The 20,920-nt window shown below is 40.4% G+C and overlaps 2 protein-coding genes across 12 annotated transcripts; one reads left to right on the top strand and one right to left on the bottom strand.

The window, feature by feature from the left end:
• Positions 1-98: 98 nt before the first annotated feature.
• Positions 99-11,128, bottom strand: LOC100225287 (centrosomal protein of 70 kDa). 8 transcript variants are annotated; one of them, XM_030278013.4, is made up of 16 exons: positions 10,995-11,128; positions 10,463-10,562; positions 10,187-10,310; positions 9,688-9,868; positions 9,202-9,371; positions 8,042-8,101; positions 7,216-7,357; positions 6,793-6,881; positions 6,418-6,495; positions 5,234-5,336; positions 4,453-4,617; positions 3,703-3,849; positions 3,040-3,208; positions 1,711-1,825; positions 679-758; positions 99-306 (listed from the first exon to the last, which is right to left on the bottom strand). In XM_030278013.4, exons 1-16 carry the CDS (start codon positions 11,001-11,003, stop codon positions 239-241), a joined length of 1,800 nt encoding a protein of 599 aa, XP_030133873.4. In that variant the 5' UTR covers positions 11,004-11,128; the 3' UTR covers positions 99-238. The 8 variants fall into 8 exon arrangements, with proteins under 8 accessions (XP_030133873.4, XP_030133874.4, XP_030133875.4 ...); XM_030278014.4 differs by having other exon boundaries at positions 6,418-6,492; XM_030278015.4 differs by having other exon boundaries at positions 7,258-7,357.
• Positions 11,002-18,876, top strand: LOC100231025 (fas apoptotic inhibitory molecule 1). 4 transcript variants are annotated; one of them, XM_072931680.1, is made up of 6 exons: positions 11,037-11,153; positions 12,539-12,685; positions 13,323-13,458; positions 13,837-14,065; positions 15,467-15,516; positions 16,916-18,876. In XM_072931680.1, the coding sequence occupies exons 2-6, from the start codon at positions 12,642-12,644 to the stop codon at positions 17,063-17,065; spliced, it is 609 nt and encodes a 202-aa protein (XP_072787781.1). In that variant the 5' UTR covers positions 11,037-11,153; positions 12,539-12,641; the 3' UTR covers positions 17,066-18,876. The 4 variants fall into 4 exon arrangements, 3 of the variants coding, with proteins under 3 accessions (XP_002197296.2, XP_072787781.1, XP_004175214.3); XM_004175166.6 differs by having other exon boundaries at positions 11,078-11,153; positions 12,628-12,685; XM_002197260.7 differs by lacking the exon at positions 12,539-12,685 and having other exon boundaries at positions 11,002-11,153.
• Positions 18,877-20,920: the final 2,044 nt, after the last annotated feature.

The following is a 20,920-nucleotide window of genomic DNA, read 5'->3' as shown; positions in this document are numbered from 1 at the left end:
TTTGCCTGGTGTTGTGCTAACAGGGTATACTGGTTCTCTCTCTGGGATTGAGTAGACCACTTGACAGCAGTTGAAGTATTTCTTAAATTGACCAAGAATTAAAAAAAAAAAAAAAAATGCAACAACTTTTATTTCTGTAAAAAAAATCTGGAATTGTTGCTTAGGAGGTAGCTGCAATGTCATGTGCACCAACAGGTACATTCACAGGTAAGAGAAATCTTGCTCAGGAAGAGCAGAGTCACCCATAACCAGCTCCCCATTTCAGGTTTTGCACTGCAGGTAAAATATCATCCATGTTATTGATCTCTGCAACAGAATGGAAAGCAAAAGGGTTAGGCTTATGAACCTAGAATACCTTTGAGTTCAACCAAAATTCTAACTTAAACTCATGGTTAATTAAATAAACTCCTCATACCTCTTAATGCTTTTGGAAAAAAGTAAATTTTGTTATAAGTAATATGCTTAAGTAAATGCAAACCCATGTTAAATGAAAATAAAGTGTTTTGGTCACTTCCTGAGAAGAGGTGAAAAGGAGAGTGAGGCAAAAGGCAGCACCTTCCCTCACATCCTTCTCCTGTTTTAGCACAGCAGGAATAAATAAAATACTTGTAAACTGTTTAGAGTTATATGTGAGGAAGTGTTGGCATGAAGATAATTACTGGTGCAAATATTACTCACCTAGAAGACACAGCAAGTCTTGAATGAGAGCTTGAAAGGGCGGAAAGAAGCACTCATGTTCTTCAAGCTTATTGATGATACTGGAGTGGAAAGTGAGACAATCAGGTAAGAGGTGCAAGGACATGGCAAGTTCATCCCCTTGGCCATTTTGTTGTTCTGTGCCATAACTTTGTGAAAATTCTGCTACTTAGTATATAAAACCATGGACACCAATGTTCTGTTCTCCAGATCTGAACCCTGCAGCCAACAGGGGAGCTGTCACAAGGATCTCCAATTTCACCACTAATGCTGTATACACATCTTCTTTCCCCCTCACATGGCTCCAGGTAGTCTGGGGCCTGGAACATTTGTCTATGTATGCTAAGTATACTACCTGGGGGTGGCTGGTATAACTGCCTTGGAGGTAGAGCAAGAAGTGCTTTATAACCAACTGTTCTCCAGTTAAAACTGAGAAATGAGTGCAGAAAGGCTGAGGGAGTGAGTATTGTCAACTCAGCACGTGTCAGACTTGCTGCCTGCTCCCTTTTTAGTTTGTCTGTAAAGCACATGCTGAATGCAAGCCCTTAGGGTCTGCTACCACCTAGATGTGGCTGTCATCTCTTGAAAGTATAACTGGATTTGTCCAGTTTCTAAAGTATTTGTAGGCAGCTTGAGGCAAACCCTGCCTTGGCAACTAGAACACTTCAATATTACATCTGAGACTTGCATCACTTTCTCCTCCCCACCCAGGTGCAGGATTTGTCTCCTGATGAAACATGTATCCCATTAAGGCTTGTTTGATCACATTATCCATGCAAACCAGAGAGTGTTTTGGAACCTTCTGGCCTCAATTTTTCCCTCTGTCAGCTTTATCTTTTTGACAGGATACAAGATTTGTTTCAAGCAGGACAGCAGTAACTAACACCTGTGTTGTCACAGCTCACTGACTTTGTGACAAATGATGGAAGTTTCTTTCAGCATCAGTTTTTGCCAGTTCTCAATTACTACATTTGATGTTTGCAGAATGGTCAGCAGTGGAACAGCCCCACATACCTGTGGATGTCTTGGGTGCCCAGAAGCTGCTGTACCTGCTCAGTCACGTTCTTATTAATGATGTCACACAGTTTCCCAACAGTATCCACAACCACAGTGGGTGGAGCTGAACTGTCTGTGGAAAAACAAACACCTCATGATTCTTTTAACAGTAATAACAGAGAAGTATTTGAGACACAGTTGAATTCTTGGAGGTCCATAGATTTTATTTAGTTTTCATAGATCTAGGCATATACATTCCATCATTCAAAGAAAACAGAAATAAACAAATGGTCAGAAATAAACAAATGTTAGCTATGAATGGGGATTCTCTCACTAATCCTTTAGTGGCTAAAAAACTTTGGCAGAGCTGTGTGTTCACAGCAAAGAGGGTACTAAAGTGCACTTTTACAATGTCAGTGGAAATCAGTAAATTGAAATGATATATATAGAAAAGGGGTTATTCATTAGGTTCTTGGGACACAGCAGACACACTAGAGGGGCTAGGCCAATAAGGAACCTGCTTAACAAACACTTTATTAACAACCAGAACTTGTTTTGATACTGAATTTGAACCTGTCTGTAGAGCTGTGACTGAAGGTAGCAGCCTCCTTGTTCTTTTCTCCTTAAATTTCAGAAGAACTAGGTTTGGACAAGGCATCTTCTGAGCTGCAGTTATTAGAGGGAGGTTCCCCCCATACTGGCTGCAGGCAGGAACACTGCTCCCCTCCTTGAATGAGGCTCAGCAGCCCAGGGGCTCTGGGGCTGGACATCCTACAGCCCAGCCCAACCTTTTAACCCAGGAGCAGCAGCAGCTGCTGTTCTACAGAAGGTCCCACCTGAAGGGAAATAACCAACTATACCTCTGACTACTGACAGTTTTTGACACTCAACAACTTGTTTTGGTTTTTAAGTTTAGCAGCATAAGATGGACCTTTCTGAAGACTGGACCCGATTACACTTGAATTAATTACTGAGTAGAAATCTAAATTCGAGGCTGAGTTATTTTCTTCCTTAAACTTGTTATCTTTCAAGTGGAGAATGAACAACAATTATGAAGTCAGCTCACCAAAAAAAAAGCTTTGTGGGAAAAAAAAATCTATTACCCTGTTATTCTCTTCTTCTGCCTCTCTGCTATTCCTCAGCAACTGCTAAAGGCTTACAAATAATGGGGATTTGCTATTTGAACTGCAAATTGACAGGAACGTGTTTTTATCTTCCCAGTGAAGGAAACAACTAGTTAATTCATTTCTCAACAGCTCAACATTATTTTCTATGACGAGGCCAGCTTTTCGCCTGTCTCCTTTTTTTGGAATGGTGTGAACAAGCAGCAGGTGGTTAAGTCTTTACCTAGTTCTAGGAGCTCATGGAGGTTCCTCATGGCATTGGTCATTTCCCCCAGCTTTGTGTACACCTCGTTCATCCGTGGATAAACACCATTCAGAGAATTCACATCAAACAACTTCTGGAAGTGAGAGACTATGGCAGACAGGGTTTGCAAGGACTGTTTCTGGTTGCTCTGGAGCAAGCAAGAAGAACTTATCAGTGGTACTGCTTAACAAGGCAAGGGTGCTCTTACATGAAACATTCTTAAAACCAGTCTGAAGAAAAGGTGTAACTTCCCTTATGAAATCTCAGCCTTTCAAATATTTTTAAATCTGAAGACACAGTTTCAGTAGTTTTCAGGCACAAACATACACCAAATTCAAAACACTCTTTTGAAAGCTTCCTTCTCTGTTGCTGTATTCTCAGCCCTGAGAGACAGAACAGGGTAATTCCTGACACTACAGGGCAATGCAAATTCACTGCTGGTCAAGTACCTTTGATTAAAGCAATCTTCCCCAAGATGAATTTATCCATTATGTTAAAACAGTCTTTGACTACTGAATGTCTTCAAACAGGTATTTCTTAAATGCTGCAAGGCTTGCAAATGCACCAATTGAATCACTGCGTGAAGAATGCATTTAAGAATTCCACAGTAACTTGTGATTACAAACCTCTGGTAAAAATTACCTTTTCCTTATGTTCTAATTCTTCCAAAACTGCATCTACTATCAACTGGAGGTCTTCAACTCGTATGGATTCTTTGTTGTCCTGTGGATCTTTAGTGTTCCAAGGCAGCAATTCCAGAGACAGTTTTCTCAAGGACCTATGCAAATCCTTTTAAAAGAAAGGAGGAGAGACAACTTATATTAGAAACTGCTTAAGTTGTTTTTATTATAGAAGCAGGTGTTTTTCTGTTTCTCATATGCAGAAAACATTCCAGCACTGGAGAGGTTAAGGTTTTAATTTTCATGAATTTAAGGATAGTGTCTTGCTGACATTCTTTGATTTGAAAAGAACAGAGTAAAAAATACTACATTGGCTATGTATTACAGTTTCAGTGACATAGAAAGTATTAGTCACAAAGAGTTTGGCTTTAAACAAAACTATTTCACTTGCATTTGGATCAAAAAGTCACCGTTCTGTTCTGGTCAGACAAAAGGAAAGAAAAGAATGCACCATGATTTATGTGTGAAGCCGAGACTCTAAAGCTTAAGTTTCTTCTCAGGGACTCAGTTAATAAAATGAAATAAAAGATTTACACAGAGAAGTGGTACATACTTCATACAGACAGCAGATTATCTGTAAAATTTAACACCAGGTCAGGCAACAACAAAAGCTACACACAGAACCCCCAACAACTACACATATGGAGGGATGGAGGAGAGGAGAGCAGATGAAAAGAAGACCAAGAAACAAAGTACAACAACGTGTTGTTACCTTTAGAGCTATGAGCTGATCTGCCCACATTTCTATAGTGAGTGGAAGGTGCTCAAATCCACATCCCTGTCCATGCTCTTTAATGTAATTTTGCACTTTGCCGGGCCGGAATATTAATGGAGGAGCTCTTGGGCTTCGCAAAATAGAATCAATATGGGACAAAACCTTCAAGAAAAAATAACAAATGTTATTGCTCAAATATGTATGATGTTTTGTAATAAAATCTCTCTCTATCACAGTCATGATTCCCTAAAATTAAGTCATAAATAGCTCCAATATTACTACTGATGAATTTTAAACATGCATGCAACATGCAATAGACTCAAAGATTTCAACATGTACTAGCTAGAAGGTAAATGAAAGTAATGCAAGTATATACTTCCCTCTGAGGGAAAGTTAACATTTATCCACTCGAGGCATTGTAAATTCCATAATTTACAGTTTGCTAAGTTTTATTGTATTTAGGCTTTTTAATTACAAGAAAAATAAAATCCACTATCACCAAGTATCTTGAAATTCCCCATCCTGAACAGACTTCAGCTAAGTAATATTTACCAGCCTAGTGTCTGCTGCCTTTCTGTTTTCAGGTAGTTTACACTGAGAACAAGAAGCAGCCTACACTGACTGCCAAATCCAGAACATGACTCATCTTGCACAGAGGATTTGATAGGCATTCTTAGCCTCAGACCAGCACACTCCAGTCGACACAGCTAAACAGAACATGTATAATATTTCATTGTAACACTGCTAGAAACATGCAGAACAGACACAATTTGGGTACCTGCAAGTATTGCTGGCAATCTGCCTGCAGCTGATCCACTCTTGCAACTGTCCCAGAGTCTTTCTTTTCTTCTTCGTTTTCCCCAGTCCTGTTCCCTGAAAATCTGCACAAAAATACACACAGTGGGTCACACAAGCAGCCTTAGCAGGAGATGCTACCTTCTAACTTGATGGAAGAACCACGTGTGTAGCACTTAAACTCAGACATACAGTAAATACCCATGTCATGATGCTGGGCAATAGAACTCCATCAGACCCAAGAAACACAGATTGACAACACAATACCTAATGCAAGTATCATTAATTTATCTCAAGTCTTCAGGCTGAGGCTATGCCAGACTGCTTGCTGATTTAGAAGGGACACCACCAGTTTTTCTGTTGCCAGAGTTCTACTATGGCTGAAGACCAAAAACCCAGAATTTTACTCTAAAGGCTCAAATTCCAAGCTCAGTTGTTATCTCCTTCTGCTGGAACATCTTTCCTGGCTTATTATACGAAGTTCACTACTGCTTTTCATCTAAATGATACCTACTGCACAAGAGAGAGAATAGACAATTTAAATATACACAAAATGTCTATTTATTTTTAAGTTTAAGGGATGTCTGTTTCAGGCTATAAAATATTTAGCATTCAGTATACACATGGAAAAATGACTAAGTGAAATTACAGATAAAAACACTTTGTTAGTACTAGAACTTTTATATCTTCTATATGTATTTTCTTAGCAATATTTCAGAAAAAAAAGTCAGTTTCTAAGAATAATATGGTCATAACTTCAGTAGCTGCAACATTTTGCCAACTCACACATTCACATTTATAATCCATAATGAGAACAATTCTGCTTCCTTTACAGCTTATGGAAGCAGCATAATGGAATATGGAATAATATGGAAGCAACTAGAGATGGCCCTATACATACTGCCAGCAAAAGAATTCAAATCAAATCCAGAAAGACAAAATGAAATAAAAACCCCACACTGCTGTGCCCCCATTTGGAGACCCTGCCATCATTTCAGAAATAGAGGGCTTCAGAGGTCCAGCAGCACTTGCTGCCCATAGCCAGACTCCAAAGAATGCTGATAAGGCACATGCTCTATAAGCTGCTCTCTACATGACAGGTTGCAGAGTAACCTTGCCTTCAGAAGTCCAGAGGATTCATGGAAGTCCCTGAAAGAATATACTTACTGGATAGTTTTCTTTAAAGCTTTCTGTAGTTTCTTCACTTGGTGCTTGTAAAATTTTAATTCCTGTGCAGTTGGCCTGCTAGACAGAAAAAGTACCACGTTATATGTCTTGCATTGGAAGGTATCTATAAAATTTATCCAAGCAAAAAATTCTGGAAATTAAATTCTGCTACATTTCTACATGACAACAGCAATAAAGAGCAAACTAACCATTAGCAGCTGCTATTAACAGTGTAGGGAGAAGAGTGTGGCTGTTGCTGCCATATCTCATTTCTTTGATCACAGACTTCACACTTTACTTTTACAATTGCTGGCGCCTTGTAAAGCAAAGTCTATTGAAATGGCCTTACAAAGGATGATATTTATCCTTGCTCACCTTATTTCCAAGTTTTTCTTGAGATTTTTATTTTCAAACAAAAGCTGTTCATTCTTGGCTTTTGTTTCAGTAAGTTGCTTCTGGAAAGACTGAAACATAGACTGGGTTATTGCTCCTATTGATCTCATTTCCAAAATGAACAAGCTTCAACAATTTAAAGCATGTACATGTTAAGAAGGGTTCCCAATTGCCTGGACAGCAAAACAGCATGGATGGGAACTCAGATGACTGAGGCCAAGACCCCAGGTGGAGCACTGTGACTAAAGATCTCTACAATCCTCAGCAGACTCACAACATTTTGCTGAATATTTGTACAGGGACAGGGAACTCTGCCCACAGAGGCTCCAAGTTCAGAAGACGTGACAAGAACAAAGGGCAGAAATCAAACATGTTTATGTTTCGATGTGGTTCTTGAAGGGTTACCATTGAGAGATCTGCACTGACTTGTTCTTGGAAGTTCCATACCATGAGCAGTGCTTTGTAATTAGGAGTAGCATCTAGATTTAAGAAATCTTCCTTGTTTTTCACTTCTCTCTGCACTTCGTCTTCATCTTTTTTATATTGCCTATTGGGAAAAATAAATTGGTTCAGCTTACTGCAATTCAATTAGCTCAAAAATTTACGTTGGTTTAGTTAGCAATTATGTATGATAATGTTTCCATGAACTACCAAGTAAATAGAATAGAAATTCTGCCCTAAGATTCATGCTCTAATTTCTGGGAAAGCTGTTTCATATGCTAATGAAGTGCACTCGTCCACAAGAGAAACTCCAATACAAGCAAATCCCATTTCAGTTTTCTCAATAGTAATCTCAAGCTATAGGAATGTCTCAGGTATCAATTTGTTGCTTTGTGCCATGCAGGCACTGAGAGGCACTGGGACAGAGCTGAAAACCTTTGGTTTTGGGAGATCTATCAACTGAGCACAGCTAATGCAGTAATTCTGCCTGTGAACCATGGCAAGAGAAAGGGGAAGGAAAAAAAAGGAAGGAAAGACAGACTTATAGTTCAAGTATCTGAATACTCCAAGCCTCCCAATTATCCTGGTCTCCTGACTGAGAAGCTGCTTAACCTGACTGCCAGTTATTTTCTGGAAAAATCTAAATTTCCATGACCATCATAACCCTTTGTTGTTTCTTACATGCTAGTGATACTTGGAGCACAGAGTATTTACCACTATAAGATTTAAGAACAGTAAAGGCTAAAAAAATTTTGAACAGTAGAACCACAAGGCATTTAATGAGACCTACCTCAGCTTCTTTTTAATCTGACTAATTTGAGACTCATAATAATCAATTAGACATAGGTACCTGAAGAAAGGAAAAATGTTAATTTTGAATTTCAGATATTCTCACAAAACTCATACAGTGACCAACCCAGACGAACAGCTCAGCTTACACACTGCACTACACTTTGGAACTGGCTGCTCCAAACAGTGCAGTTTCTCTCATACCAGAAAAACACGGTCACACTTTGCCAAAATGGAAAAGTAGACACATTGAATCTGTACTAGTTCAGAAGCAGCAAAATATTCAAGAGGAGAAAAAAGTTAAATCTGCCCACCAGTGTCCTCATCTTATGCCTGTGGTTACCCAGCAAGATTAACAGAGAGGCACAGTCAAAATAAAGTGTTTTGAACACTCTGAGATTGTCTGGTTTGGAGAGACAGATGAGAGACGACAGGGAACCAAATTTAGTGATCCTTCCTCTGATACAGTGAGGGCTCAAGGAAAAAGCTGAGCACATACAATCCCTCTTAAAAGTTTCCCAGATAAACTTTGCTGGCCAGGCCTTGAAAGCCAGGTGACATCAGCACAATATAGCAATGGCTACCTGAGGCCTAGGAACTGGCAAAAGTCTGACTGTAGCAGAGCTACGGAAATCCTACTAGCAAGAGACCAAGCCTTGTGACACTTTGGGAACTCACCCAAAAGTACTTGGAAGCTCACAGCAAGCCTGCAGTCAGCAGTTGCAAACATCACTTCCCAAAACTGGAAAGGCTCTTTTTTGGGGGGGCTAAGGATGCTGTTTGTTGAGGGGGTTTGTTCATTTTTAACTTACTTACTTAATTTACTTACTTAAATGTCAGCATCTCAGGATGAGATCATGCTAGCTGCCAGCCACTGCAGCTACAGAACAGAGCGAATCATTCCCTTCCCTTTGCTGACATCTAGTGTGGGCAGTGGGTGTCAATTGTTAAAATTCTGCCATGGATTTATCTGGCTTACAGTTTCGCAAAAGAAAAATATCACTGCACTGAGATACCTTCACAAGACTATATATTTCATCTTGTACGTCTAAAGTCTCCAGATTACTTTTTTTTCCCATATAAATATTGAGAAGTATTACATTGAAATCTGTTTCTTCATTTACTGTTGCAGGGATTCAGCAGTAGAAGAGAATCACTTACCGCTGATCCAGGAGAGACTTGGGAGCTCTTCTGCAAAACTGACAAAACATTTTGTTTTGAGTGTCAACTCGCTGCTGCTCCTCCCTCCCAACTCTCCTCAGCTCCTTCTGCAAGCGGGCAATAATCTCTTCCTGTTCTTGCAGCTTTTCCTGCTGCTGTTGGTATTTTACCTGTGAACAGGCAACGGGAGCGTTACTGAAATGTTCTGACCCACACGCTGACTGTACCATACAAGCCCAGGTACACACCTGGAACCAAGGAACAGGAGCCCTTGGGTTTTAGCCATGCTGAAGAGACAGTGCAAGAGAGATACAGATATTTTTCAAAATTATTTCTAGAAAATTCTACATAGTTTGAAAATACTTAGCTATCAACAGTGTACTAACCCTATGACCCAAGATTCATGTTTATTTACATCAATGTAAGTATTTTGAGATCTTCTGTAAGTTAAAAGTTTGAATCCACAGGCAGCACTATCTAAATTACCCGTGAAGCCTGTTGCTCTTTTTGAAGTTCCTTGACTTGGTTCTGTTGCTGGCATGCCTTAGCTATAGTTTCATCTTCCAGCTGACAAATTTTGGCCTTAATGTTCTTCACCACATTTTCCAAATCATTAGCCCGCTGCTCTTGCCGAGATGCCCGACCTTGTTCCAGTCGTACCACATCTCTGAAAAAAGAAATGAATCCTTGCTTTAAAATTAAACTCATTTTACTATAGACAGTGCAGGAAGCACACGCCTGACATTATGTGATGACCTCTGATAACATCCTGTGGCAGCAGGTGTGGGAAATACAGTGATATGAGAAGAAGCAGCAGATGAAACAAGGGGAGAGCTTGAAAGGAACTGGGACAATATTGTTGCATATTGAACAATAACCTCAGGAAAAAGGTCTTAGGCCTCTGGTGAGATAAGATCTCCACCAGGCTGGAGTTGCACACTGATAATATTTTTACTCTGAAGGTAAATTCCTTCCACTGTCTTACCTAAGACATCGATTTGCTTCCATAAGTCCCTGCATCACCTTTTGCTGTCGCTCAGTGTCTTCCACCAGCGTTTGCAACGCAAGTCTTATTTCTTGAGAAGACTGATGATCTAGGACAATCATATCTGGAGACAGGAACATAAGCAAAGTCACAATGAAAGGGTTTGAACAGCCAAAGAAGATTTGCCTGTTTGCCACCACTAGGAAGTGACAGCTTTGGAGATGCCTTATGAACTTAGGGTTACTATTTCCAAAAACAAAAATTACATTTCCTTACCTGATATATCTCTGCAGCTTTGGGGGGCAGAAAGACTGACAGGTTTCAACCCATGACGCATTAATATCCTGTTTAAGTTTTCCCACTCTGCCTTCTCCTGCTGCATTGGGAGAAAGGGAAAAAGGCAGATACCTGAGTTCTTTGCATCAGCTGTGCAGCAGAAAGTACCAAATGTCCACAAATTAAAGCAAACAACCCCAAACCCCCAAGGGACCACTGCAGGAGGGTTTGTGAGAAACTCCACTAGGATCTGCAAAGCACACTGGGGAAATGCGTACTTAACACCACACAGTAGAACCAGTTTTCCTGACCCCTACTTGAAAGCAGAACACGCGCAATGAGTTAAATCCGCCTGTTTAGGAAACGCGAACCACCGGCCCGCGGTTCCCTCCAACGCCCCCGGGGCGCCGCGGCCCCGCCGCGAGCGGCGCCCTCAGGGAGGCGGCGGCGGCTCCGGGGGTTCACGGCCCGCTCCAGCGCGTTCTGTCCCGCTCCAACCCCCCAGCAGCGCCGCCCGGGGCCAGCGGGGTACCTCGGTCATGGCGGGGCCGCAGGGCAGCAGCGGGGCCGCTGCTCAGGCCGCGGGGCCGCTCGGGCGGGAGCGGAGCGGCGGCGGCGGCGCGCGGGGGCGGCGCTGCGCGGGCGCCGCCATTTTGCGGCGCGGGAGGCGAGGGGAGGAGACCGGGCGGAGGTAGGAGCGCAGCGGCCGGGCGTGGGGCTAATGAAAGCAAAAACTAAAGACGGGGAAAAAATGGAGAAAAACTCGTTGCTGGCGGTAATGGTGGGGGCACATCTGGCGTCCGGTTTGCGCTTCCCGGTACGGCGATGAGCGCTGCCGGGATTAGGTGGATGGTCTGGGGGCTGTAATTCCAGCCTGGTTTTCAGAACGAGCCCTTCCGTGTAAAGGAGCAAGCACCGCCTTGGGCTGCTGAGCTGGTCAGTGAATGGAGGCGGTGGGTGCAGCTGCTCTGTGTCCCTTCTGGAGCAGCGCACGGCTTTCCCTTGGGACGCGGTGGGATCGCCTTCAGCAACCTCCCCGGGCCTGGGGTCAGCCTTCGGGCTCGGCGTGAAATAAATGTATTGCTTCATTACCATGATTTCAGGGAAAAAAAAAAAAAAAAAAAAAAAAGAATTTGTGTGTTCTGGGATGCTTCTTAACCTTTTCAGCATTGATCCTAAATGATGCCTAAAATCCACGCCGCAGCACTGGGGCCTGCCCGGGGTGATGGAGGCTCTGGGTGTCTGAGACTCTCCTGGCATCGCCTGCGTGCCCCAGGTTGCCCCTAGTGCTGATCCCTGCCAAGGAATATTGCCTGCCTGCTCCTTGGAGCACAGCAGGGAAATATTGCCTGCCTGCTTCTTGAACAGAGGAGGGAAATATTCCCTGCCTGCTCCTTGGAGCACAGCAGGGAAATATTCCCTGCCTGATTCCCACCGTGTGCCCGGTGATGCTGCCTTCGCAGGAACCAGAAACTTCAGGAGTGGCCAAAACAATCCCCTCGGCATTTGTTAGCACTGTTTGTTTATTGATAGGTACAGACAAGACAGATAATGATGAAATTAATGAGTGAAGAAAATACATTATAAACTGGTGGTTATAAAACACCATCGTGTAAGAAATTAGTTCCTTGTGGGTCACATAGATTTTGTGACTCATTTGCCAGGTCAAATTTACTAGTGTGCTTGTTGAAAGCTGCTACAGTTGCTTAGAAAAGGGAGGAGGTGGAATTACTGCCTGTGCTATTTCTAATCCCAGTTTCATTACGGTCTGGGACTGAGATGGGCAGCTCTGGATTAGGTTCCTGCTTTGGTCAAGTTGTTAACTTCTAAGCTTTGTCTCACAAATCAGGCAGCCCATTTTTCTGTCCAGTAACTGACAAAGTTATGAGCAGCTAGTAAAGGTAGGACACTTTACTAGCACTTACTTGGTTTTGTAAAATATAATATTTTTTAAAATACGCTTGCCTTTCTGTTTTAGAGAAAGATGGTTGTATTTTAAGTGTTTTTATTTTATCATATTTATCACAGCACTGCACGCGAGTTAATGATGCTTTTAAAAATTGTCCTTTATCTTAGCTGGAGAAAATGGTGAAACTTTAGACTTCAGCACTTCTCTCCTACTATTCTGCTTTTCTATTTTTTCTTGCTGCTAATTGGATTAAAAGCTCTTTTGGCTTCTATGGCATCCGGTGAGGAGATTACTGTCTGTGACGATGAAGTAAGGTAAAGAATCAGAACTGTGATATGAGCAGATTTGGAAAGATATCCACAGTTCCAGTGGTCACTTATGACTGTATCTAAACTTTAAAAATCACTTGAATAAAAGGATATCTTGCCAGATCCATTCCCCTGTGTCTGTCTGTGCAGCATTGAATATCTGAATGATGTAGGTAGTGCTTATGAGATTAGAGACAAATCTGTTAATACAGGAAATAGTTTTTAGATTATTTTTTCAAGTCTAAAAAGCTGAAACACTTTCTTTGACACAAATCAAATAATATATTTTAATGCCTACCAAGAAATAACAGAACTGTCCAGGAGTATCTTAAAACTAAATGTAATTTTGTTACCTATTGTCAGCTGAAATGGGAGTTTTAGAGGTTAGATGAGTAGCTGTGTCTTTGTACTGTTTGTCAAAATCAGTCTGTTTAACTGTTTATATTTTGTGATGTTTTGTCATATTTGAATGTCTGAAAAACATTAAAATATAGGCAGTTCTGTAAGTGTATTCTTTCAGTTCTCATTTTGTATTTCAAAAAGTGCAAATACAAAAGCAGAAGAAGCAGTAAAGCTTTGAACTGCAGACATCAGGACTTGAACTTTCAACAACAATTAATTTACTTTGTTGGTTTCTCCTTAGGTCTCGGTACAGCCACCTAGAGAAGATGACAGATTTGGTGGCTGTTTGGGAAGTAGCTTTAAGTGATGGTGTTCATAAGATTGAATTTGAACATGGGACCACTTCAGGAAAGCGTGTTGTCTATGTTGATGGAAAGGTGAAATTGCTATGTGCTCAAAATTCACTGTGATACAGATTATATAAGTGCACTTCCATGCAACACACATCACAACAAACAAAAGATTAATAAATACGAGTGAGGTACATTCAGTTAATTACCTAATTCAATAACATGCATAATTCTTTTTTTTTTTTCAGTTCCAATTAAGGTGTGAGTATTCATGAAGTGCTTTGCTGTCCTTGGGCAGAGGCACTCTGTGCATACAAAGCACCATGTATGCATTCATTCCCCAACAGTAGTTCAGTACTGAGCTGTCTCCCGAGTTCCAGTTCAATTTTTTAATATTAAAACATGCACTCAGGTTTTTCAATTAATACCCACTGTGTTTTGTTTTGTTTTGTTTTTTTCCTACAGGAAGAAATAAGAAGAGAATGGATGTTTAAATTAGTGGGTAAAGAAACATTCACTGTTGGAGCTACTAAAACTAAAGCTGCTATTAACATTGATGCAGTCAGTGGCTTTGCATATGAATATACTTTGGAGATCAATGGAAAGAGTCTCAAGCAGTATATAGAGAACAGGTTAAAAACAACCAATACTTGGATATTGAACTTGGGAGGTACAGACTATAGAATTGTTCTAGGTAAGTAAACACTGAGTGAGTGACTATATGTTGCTGCCTTTGAATAAACTTCTGTGCATTTAAAAACTGGTAATTAAGAGAAAGCACAGTTCAGTGGGTAGCTCTGATGCAGTATAAAATCCTGGGGGATGTGGAAATTTGGAATGAGATGCCAACGATAGTCTGAAAAGTAATGACTTGTTATACATGTGTGAGTCTACAGCAGTGTGGTCTAGATTTGGGAGACGTTACTGCTGCTGCATCCACAGAGCTGCCCTAGCAAGGCAGTTCTTCAGGTGAAGACTGTTAAAATTTTACCTTCATTGTGATCAAACCTCATGTGGGTCTAAGTTTGTTCAGCAGGTAACCAGGCTTTCCTTCCAAAAATCATCAGCCATGGTCAAGAAGTCTTCATCTGAAGTGCAACAATGTTATTCCACATTTTTGATAGATTGATGAACATCCTTTTTTCTGTATCACTTCCTATGTACAAAATTAAACTAAAACCCTCCAGTGATGTTCTTTCACTTTCTTAGTGGTAAATTACAATTACCAATACATTGCTTCTCTTCTGCCCCCTCTCTCCCAGTTACATTACAAGCAGGTGGGAGAAAGGGATGATCCCTTGAGGAATTTGTCCGTGGCATCTAGTGGGAAAACTTCCACTTGGGTATTGCTGTATGGTTAGAGCTGGAGACAAGAGATCTCAGACTATGATTTCTTCTTAAACCTCAGGACAGAATGAACTGCCCTAAGATGAAGGGAAGCAATGAAGAAAGACAGTTTTAGTGCCAGAAACAGATAAGTCTTCACAGAATTTTAATATCCCTATGCTTACTGGAAAGGCAAGCAGGGTTCAGCTCTCTGCTGATGTGTCAAAGACAGTGTCAGTAAAGGGAATTCTACAGCAAAGTATTTTAAGGAGGATATGCTGGGAGAAGAAAAAGAATATTCTGTTTCAAGTCCAAAAAATTCTTAAGATTGATATTTAAAGTGGTGTTTTTGAAATATTAAGAATACAAGCAGTTTGATGGATCAAATAATTCTACTTTTTAATTAATTTGACCTGGAAAAAGAGTTAGAGCATTATTGAATAACCAGCACTCAAATAATTAGCAGAAGTTACTTCACTTTTCTGTCTTTATTTTTTCAGTTTAAGACTGTCAGTATCTCTGGCACTATTCGGAACAACACAGTGTTAATAGCCAGGGTTAGGGAGGGGTAAAAGTGTATCTTCAAAGCAAAAGTTGATGACAGAGCCTCCTCTCTCTCTGTGAGAACAAACCCTGTAGCTACTTAGGAACTTCACTTGGGAATTGAAAGTAAAATTCCACAGTAGATTTTTAAAATCCCTAGATCCTTGTTAGTAGGGACAAAAAAAGTACCTTGTTCTTTCTACCTTGTTTTCCTTTTCCTTCACAGAAAAGGACACTATGGATGTGTGGTGCAACGGTCAAAAAATGGAAACGGCGGTATGTGATCCCTTCCAAAGGCTCTTCCCAGGCTATGGATATGTATCCAAAGCACACATTATCTCCCTTTACCAAAGAGGCCAAGGCAGGCAGGATGCTCCTGGTCTGTTCCAAATGACCCTCACTGAATTTTGTAATGGGCTGTATTTCATATGTCTAACATCTGCTAGTTTAAGGATAAATTATGCTTTTCTTTACCCTTTTTAGACAAACAAAATCAATTTGAGTCAGTTGTGCAGGGTTTTTAGGGAGAAAACTTCCTGGAGATTGGGAAGGATTTGAGTTTGATGCAGAGTGTAGAGCCACTGCATCCAAACCTGCTTATAATAGTTGTCACTGAAAGTTGAACATATGTAGCCTGACACATGTTTTTTGCCATCTTGAGATGTTCCTAATACTTAGGGCTTAAGAGCCGCATTGGAACAAGTCAAATATTTTATCTTGATCACATCTGCATTAATTTCCAGAGAAGGCTGGCAGGTGGGTGGTTTAATCTGTTTGGTGTTTTTCTGCTTATGATGACTCTCAAAATGCACACCAAGTAGGCTTCCCCATTCTTGAAGGATGTGCTTTCTCACCAGAGGGTGTCAGAGTTGTTACTGCTGCCACAAGGAAGCCCCTGGATGAGTACAAATGGTAAAATCAACAGTTCTGCTACACCTGAGAGTAGGATGAAAAGATTCACCAAATGTTTGCTTAGTAATCAGTGGAAGAAGCCTCCTCTTCCAGTAAATCAGGGCTTCTTGCTCCTGATGGCTTATCCTTTTCTACAATGTACTGAAAGCACTCAGAGGTGGTGTCCTTGCAAGCTGTGAGTGCAGGTTAAGTGCCAAACTGTGCTTCCTTTAGAGCAGCACACATAGTTCTGCTGTGACAAACATCATGACAAAAACACAGCCATGCCTGGCAAAATCTCTAACAGGAAATTACAGAACTGCAGGAGGAGATGTGTATCCAAGATTCACAACTGTTGTACTCAGTTCAGGGATCTGCTGTAGAAGGCATCCTCAACACTTCACCTTTCACTGCCACTTGAGCATAGGTTTGTGTGGCACCTACTGGCTGTGCTGCACAACTTGGCAGGACGCTGCCTTTTCTGGTTTTGTTTACTGACGTGAATCAGTTTGATTCACCAATTCCAACCTTTCAATTTCTGATTGTGTGACATTTTCATCATCATCTGATACCCACAAATCTTTGACTAGGCACCTCGACAGAGCCCTGCCTGAGATTCAGCAGCTTTGTTCAGCTTTCAGGCAGTGTTTGTCACAGGTACCTAAAGCTGCTGAAACTGTGGCAACTGCAAGTGATCTTGACATTGATGCATTCAAGCTTTTCATTTATTAAAATATCATATGTCTTGTTTTTTCTGTTTTTATTCTTGTTTCCTTTCTCTCAGGGTGAATTTGTGGAAGATGGGACTGAAACTCACTTCACTGTTGCTGATCATAGCTGTTGCATTAAGGCTGTCAGTAGTGGGAAGCGAAAGGAAGGAATTATTCATACCCTTATTGTGGACAACAGAGAAATCCCAGAGGCTGTGGAATAGCCTCTGATTAACTGATTATGGCAGGACTAAGATCAGGAATTTTCAATTACTGTGGTAATTATTTTAATATGTACTACTTGGTACATCTAGTTTGTGCTGGGTTTATTTTCTAGTTTCTGTACACGAACTTATTCTTTTTGAGGACCAGATGAAAATAATTATGTACAATCTTCACAATTATGTACAAACATTACCAGTTTTTTAAAAAAGATATATATATATATATATATATATATATAGAATATATAGCATATCACTATGTGTGGAGAACACTGGTGAAATAGAAATGATACCAGGAATTATACTGGTGATATAGAAATTGTACCAGGAATATAGAAATTATATCAGGAAAAATCAAGCTGTAATAAAATGAAAGAGAAATATTCAGTAACACTGAATCAATCCTTTACTGCAGGATACTGTATGTGGAGGGAAGAGAAAGCCTGTACTGGGCACAAAAGTAAGATGTTAAAAGCTTTCTCTATAATTATTTTTTCTATTAAACTGACTACAGACCTTTTCACATACAGTTAAGGGGAATTACATAGTTAATAAAAAGGTTAATTAATGAAAGATTAAATTATGAAATACATAGTTATCAATACTTGTGTTACAGTATTAAATTAATACTGAGTTATAAAAACTGTTCTCTATTCTCACTAGGAGCAAGATGTTACATTGTGCCAAAATTAACATTCCTTTTGGTGTTCCAAAAACTGATGCTGTAGTTCAGAAACTCATTACTGAGTTTTTTCAAAAAAGAAAATAGAAGAAAAATTAATTCCTGCCCTGACGCCCCTTTAAAAATATCTCTGGAAGCACGCTGACACAATAACTTACCTTTGTTCAGTGATAACAAATCTTAAATCTACAGCTATCTTTTTTTATGGCAGTAATGTGTGAGTCAATAAATATGAGGAACAAGGGAACAGAAATGGAAAACAATTGGTTACTTTAATGGAATAGTTAAAATAGGAGTAGACTAATTCTGTTTTCAGAATTGCAGCATAATTTCTAAGAGCAAGTTTTGGACTTCTTGAGAGCAAAACTCTCGTGCTAGAGACTCGCACTACAAAACTATCTTTGCAGCAGCAAGCATAGCTAATCTTAAAAATAATTTTTAAAAATCTCAAAATATGAATATATTAACCTAAAAGTTTATTTTGTAATGTTTAAAAATATTTCCACTTGTAATCTCAGAATTCAGAATTAAACTTTTATACCTTTATTTCTTTTGGACTTGTGAATGGTTCCTAGCACAACTACTAGCTCAGGAGTTGCAGGTGCAGTACAAGCATCCTGGGTCCATTAACAAATTATTTTGAAAAGTTTTATTAAATGCTAATTTCATGTATGTTTTAGAGATCAGACTGTTCCCCATCAGCAGGCTTTACTAGAGGAAGTTTCCAGGTACCCAAATGCTGGACTGAATCCACTTTTACAATGGAATTACTGTAACAGCTCTTGGCCTTTTCTCTGTATTTGCTTCAGGTCACTGCAGAAGCAATGTGGGGATTCCCAGCTACAAGGCTGACAATGTAATCTTCAAAAGATGTTGGTAAAGGTAGATTAATTGAAAAATAATTTCAAGCTGTAACCTGAACCAGTTCTCTACTATTTTGTAACCTTTCAAATAGATTGAATGCTGCTGAGAAATCTGAAGTTCATGTACAGTACAAATCATGTTCTTAAGACTACAAACAAATACAAGTTAACAGATAGTGACATTTATACTTTTTATTTTGAATATGTGCATCTACAGTGCTTGAAGTAACTAATAAAAACTGTATAGCAACCATTGTAAGAAATAATGAAGTATTGCCTCACGTTTGTCATAACTGTATATAATAGCATGTCCCTAAGCAGAAAACAGCTCTCATCTGCTACATTCTCCTATTTTAAGTCAAAAGAAAACTTAAGACTCAAAAGCCACAACCAAGATTTCTTGTGTTTCCCCGATATATGCAATATGTCAGATTAAGAAAATGCAGTGGAAGAATGACAGCCTATACAAACATCAAGTGTATAGTCACAAGCTGAGATCACTTTAAGAAATAAGGTAAATGACCAGGTACGTTAAATGGTAATGTTAAATGTTACACTGTATTTTGGAATGCTTTCCCCTCTGCTTCCATTCACAGGTTATTTTGTCCTAATCTCCTTAAGATACTAAGTTACTATTTTGTTCACAAATATTTCAGACAGCTTTTCAAGAAGCACTCTCACCATAGCACACTACTAAGCAGAGCATCCTCTTAAATCTAAGCACTAGACTTTGTTCTCAGAGGGTCTTCACCATAGCTACAGTTCTGCTTTATTCCCACTGAGGATCCTGCTCGTTTCCTCCAAGACCTACATACCTGTCAGTCATTGGGGAACAAGTCAGCAAATACTGTGGAAGGGCTGCAAAACCATTGAAAATGACAAAGACCTCAGGACTGACCAAACTATCTACTAAACTGTCATATAGTGTAAAGGCATTCCTGTGCAGTGCTGATGGCATAATACAAGATGCTCGGCCTATAGTGTATGAACCAGTTGCTACATCAGCCTCAAACACGTACATTTTAGAATCCATTTCCTGTGTAGCTTTATCCTTGGTCAGGTACCTTGGGTTCTTTGTAAAGTAGATGCCAGCTCCATATTTTTGTTCTGGAAAGCGAAAGAAAAATTATATATAAATGTATATACATGTATTATATTTTTCTGCATTTATTATAAAGAAACTAGAAGAGAAGAAACTAATGAAAAGCAATTTATGATCTCCATGACACCACTTCACAGCTGAGCTTTCATATAAAGGTATCTATACTGAATGACTATCAAAAACATGAGTTAAAATTGATCACTCAGTAGCTTTCTGTAATGATATTAGTTGTATCAATTGTTCATGACAGCTCTGCAGAACAAGTCTACTGCTGAGCCCTGCAACCACCCAAAACCGTCCGTGGAACCCCATAAAACGTCTTTACAGACTGGTGCCCAACAGGTCAAGACCAACGGTGTTCCCTCAGGATACCGCATTCCTGAGGGGCTTCCCCAGAGCTGCCTGATGCCACCCACTCCTTGTGGCACTAGTTGCTTTCCTGTGGAAGGTTCTACCTTCCCCAGTAATACGGAGGGAGCTGGAGAAAGAGCTTGCCAGGCTGCTCTCCATCCTTTCCCAGCAGCCCTGGGTGAGCAGAGTAGTCCCAGCTGAGCACAGATGTGCCAATGGAAGAGCCGTGCCAATGGAAGGCTCGGTGGGAAGGATGATCCAGGATCCATAGGCCTGGCAGCCTGAGCTTGCTGCCGGGGAAGGCCTTGGAGCAGATCCTCCTGAGGCCATCCCACAGCACGTGCAGGGAACCAGGGGGTCTGCTGGAGGGAGGGAAGCTCTGCGGAGGGACGGGGACAGCTGGGGGTCCTGGCGGGCTGTTGAGGGCTTTGGTGTGGTGTTTGCTGGGTGTTGGTGTTGGAGATGGGTTGGGGAAGGAGTTGTCTGGGAGGTGAGAGGTCTAGGCTGGAATTTGAGTCCATTTGAAGGCAGCATCTGTAGTTTGGCACAGCCTTGGTTATGGGGTGCAGAAAGAATATCTGTGACTGTTTGTGTTCATGGTCCTGATTGTGCTGCAGGGAACAAGAGGGGCGAGCTGTACTTTATTGGCCACTGAGATGTCTGTAGCTGGGGAAGAAATAGCCCTTTATCCATCTGCTCATTTTTTTGGGCTACTTTTGTAAGACTGAGTAGACTAATTTCTTGAGTGCTTTTATTTCTTTAAGAGTATTAGGAGATTATAATACCTTCATTGAAAACCATTTGCAAATCAAAGAATGGCTTTCTTTTTGCCTCTCTATAGTGTTATGTTTTGTAAA

The sequence above is a fragment of the Taeniopygia guttata genome, chromosome 7, assembly GCF_048771995.1.
Source record: "Taeniopygia guttata chromosome 7, bTaeGut7.mat, whole genome shotgun sequence".
Classification (NCBI taxonomy): domain Eukaryota; kingdom Metazoa; phylum Chordata; class Aves; order Passeriformes; family Estrildidae; genus Taeniopygia; species Taeniopygia guttata.
This window is presented reverse-complemented; position numbering and strand designations above follow the sequence as displayed.

What these genes read in the sequence shown, in the direction of transcription:
- LOC100231025 (XM_002197260.7), top strand. Translation starts at nt 11,002, where the DNA reads ATGGCGGGGCCGCAGGGCAGCAGCGGGGCCGCTGCTCAGGCCGCGGGG. An exon ending in AGACTATAGAATTGTTCTAG is followed by an intron (nt 14,066 to 15,466) that starts GTAAGTAAACAC and finishes TTTCCTTCACAG; the next exon opens with AAAAGGACACTATGGATGTG. An exon ending in GTCAAAAAATGGAAACGGCG is followed by an intron (nt 15,517 to 16,915) that starts GTATGTGATCCC and finishes CCTTTCTCTCAG; the next exon opens with GGTGAATTTGTGGAAGATGG.
- LOC100225287 (XM_030278013.4), bottom strand. An exon ending in ATTGCCAGCAATACTTGCAG is followed by an intron (nt 4,618 to 5,233) that starts GTACCCAAATTG and finishes TTTTTCTTGAAG; the next exon opens with GTTTTGTCCCATATTGATTC. An exon ending in AGACTTGCTGTGTCTTCTAG is followed by an intron (nt 307 to 678) that starts GTGAGTAATATT and finishes ATTCTGTTGCAG; the next exon opens with AGATCAATAACATGGATGAT.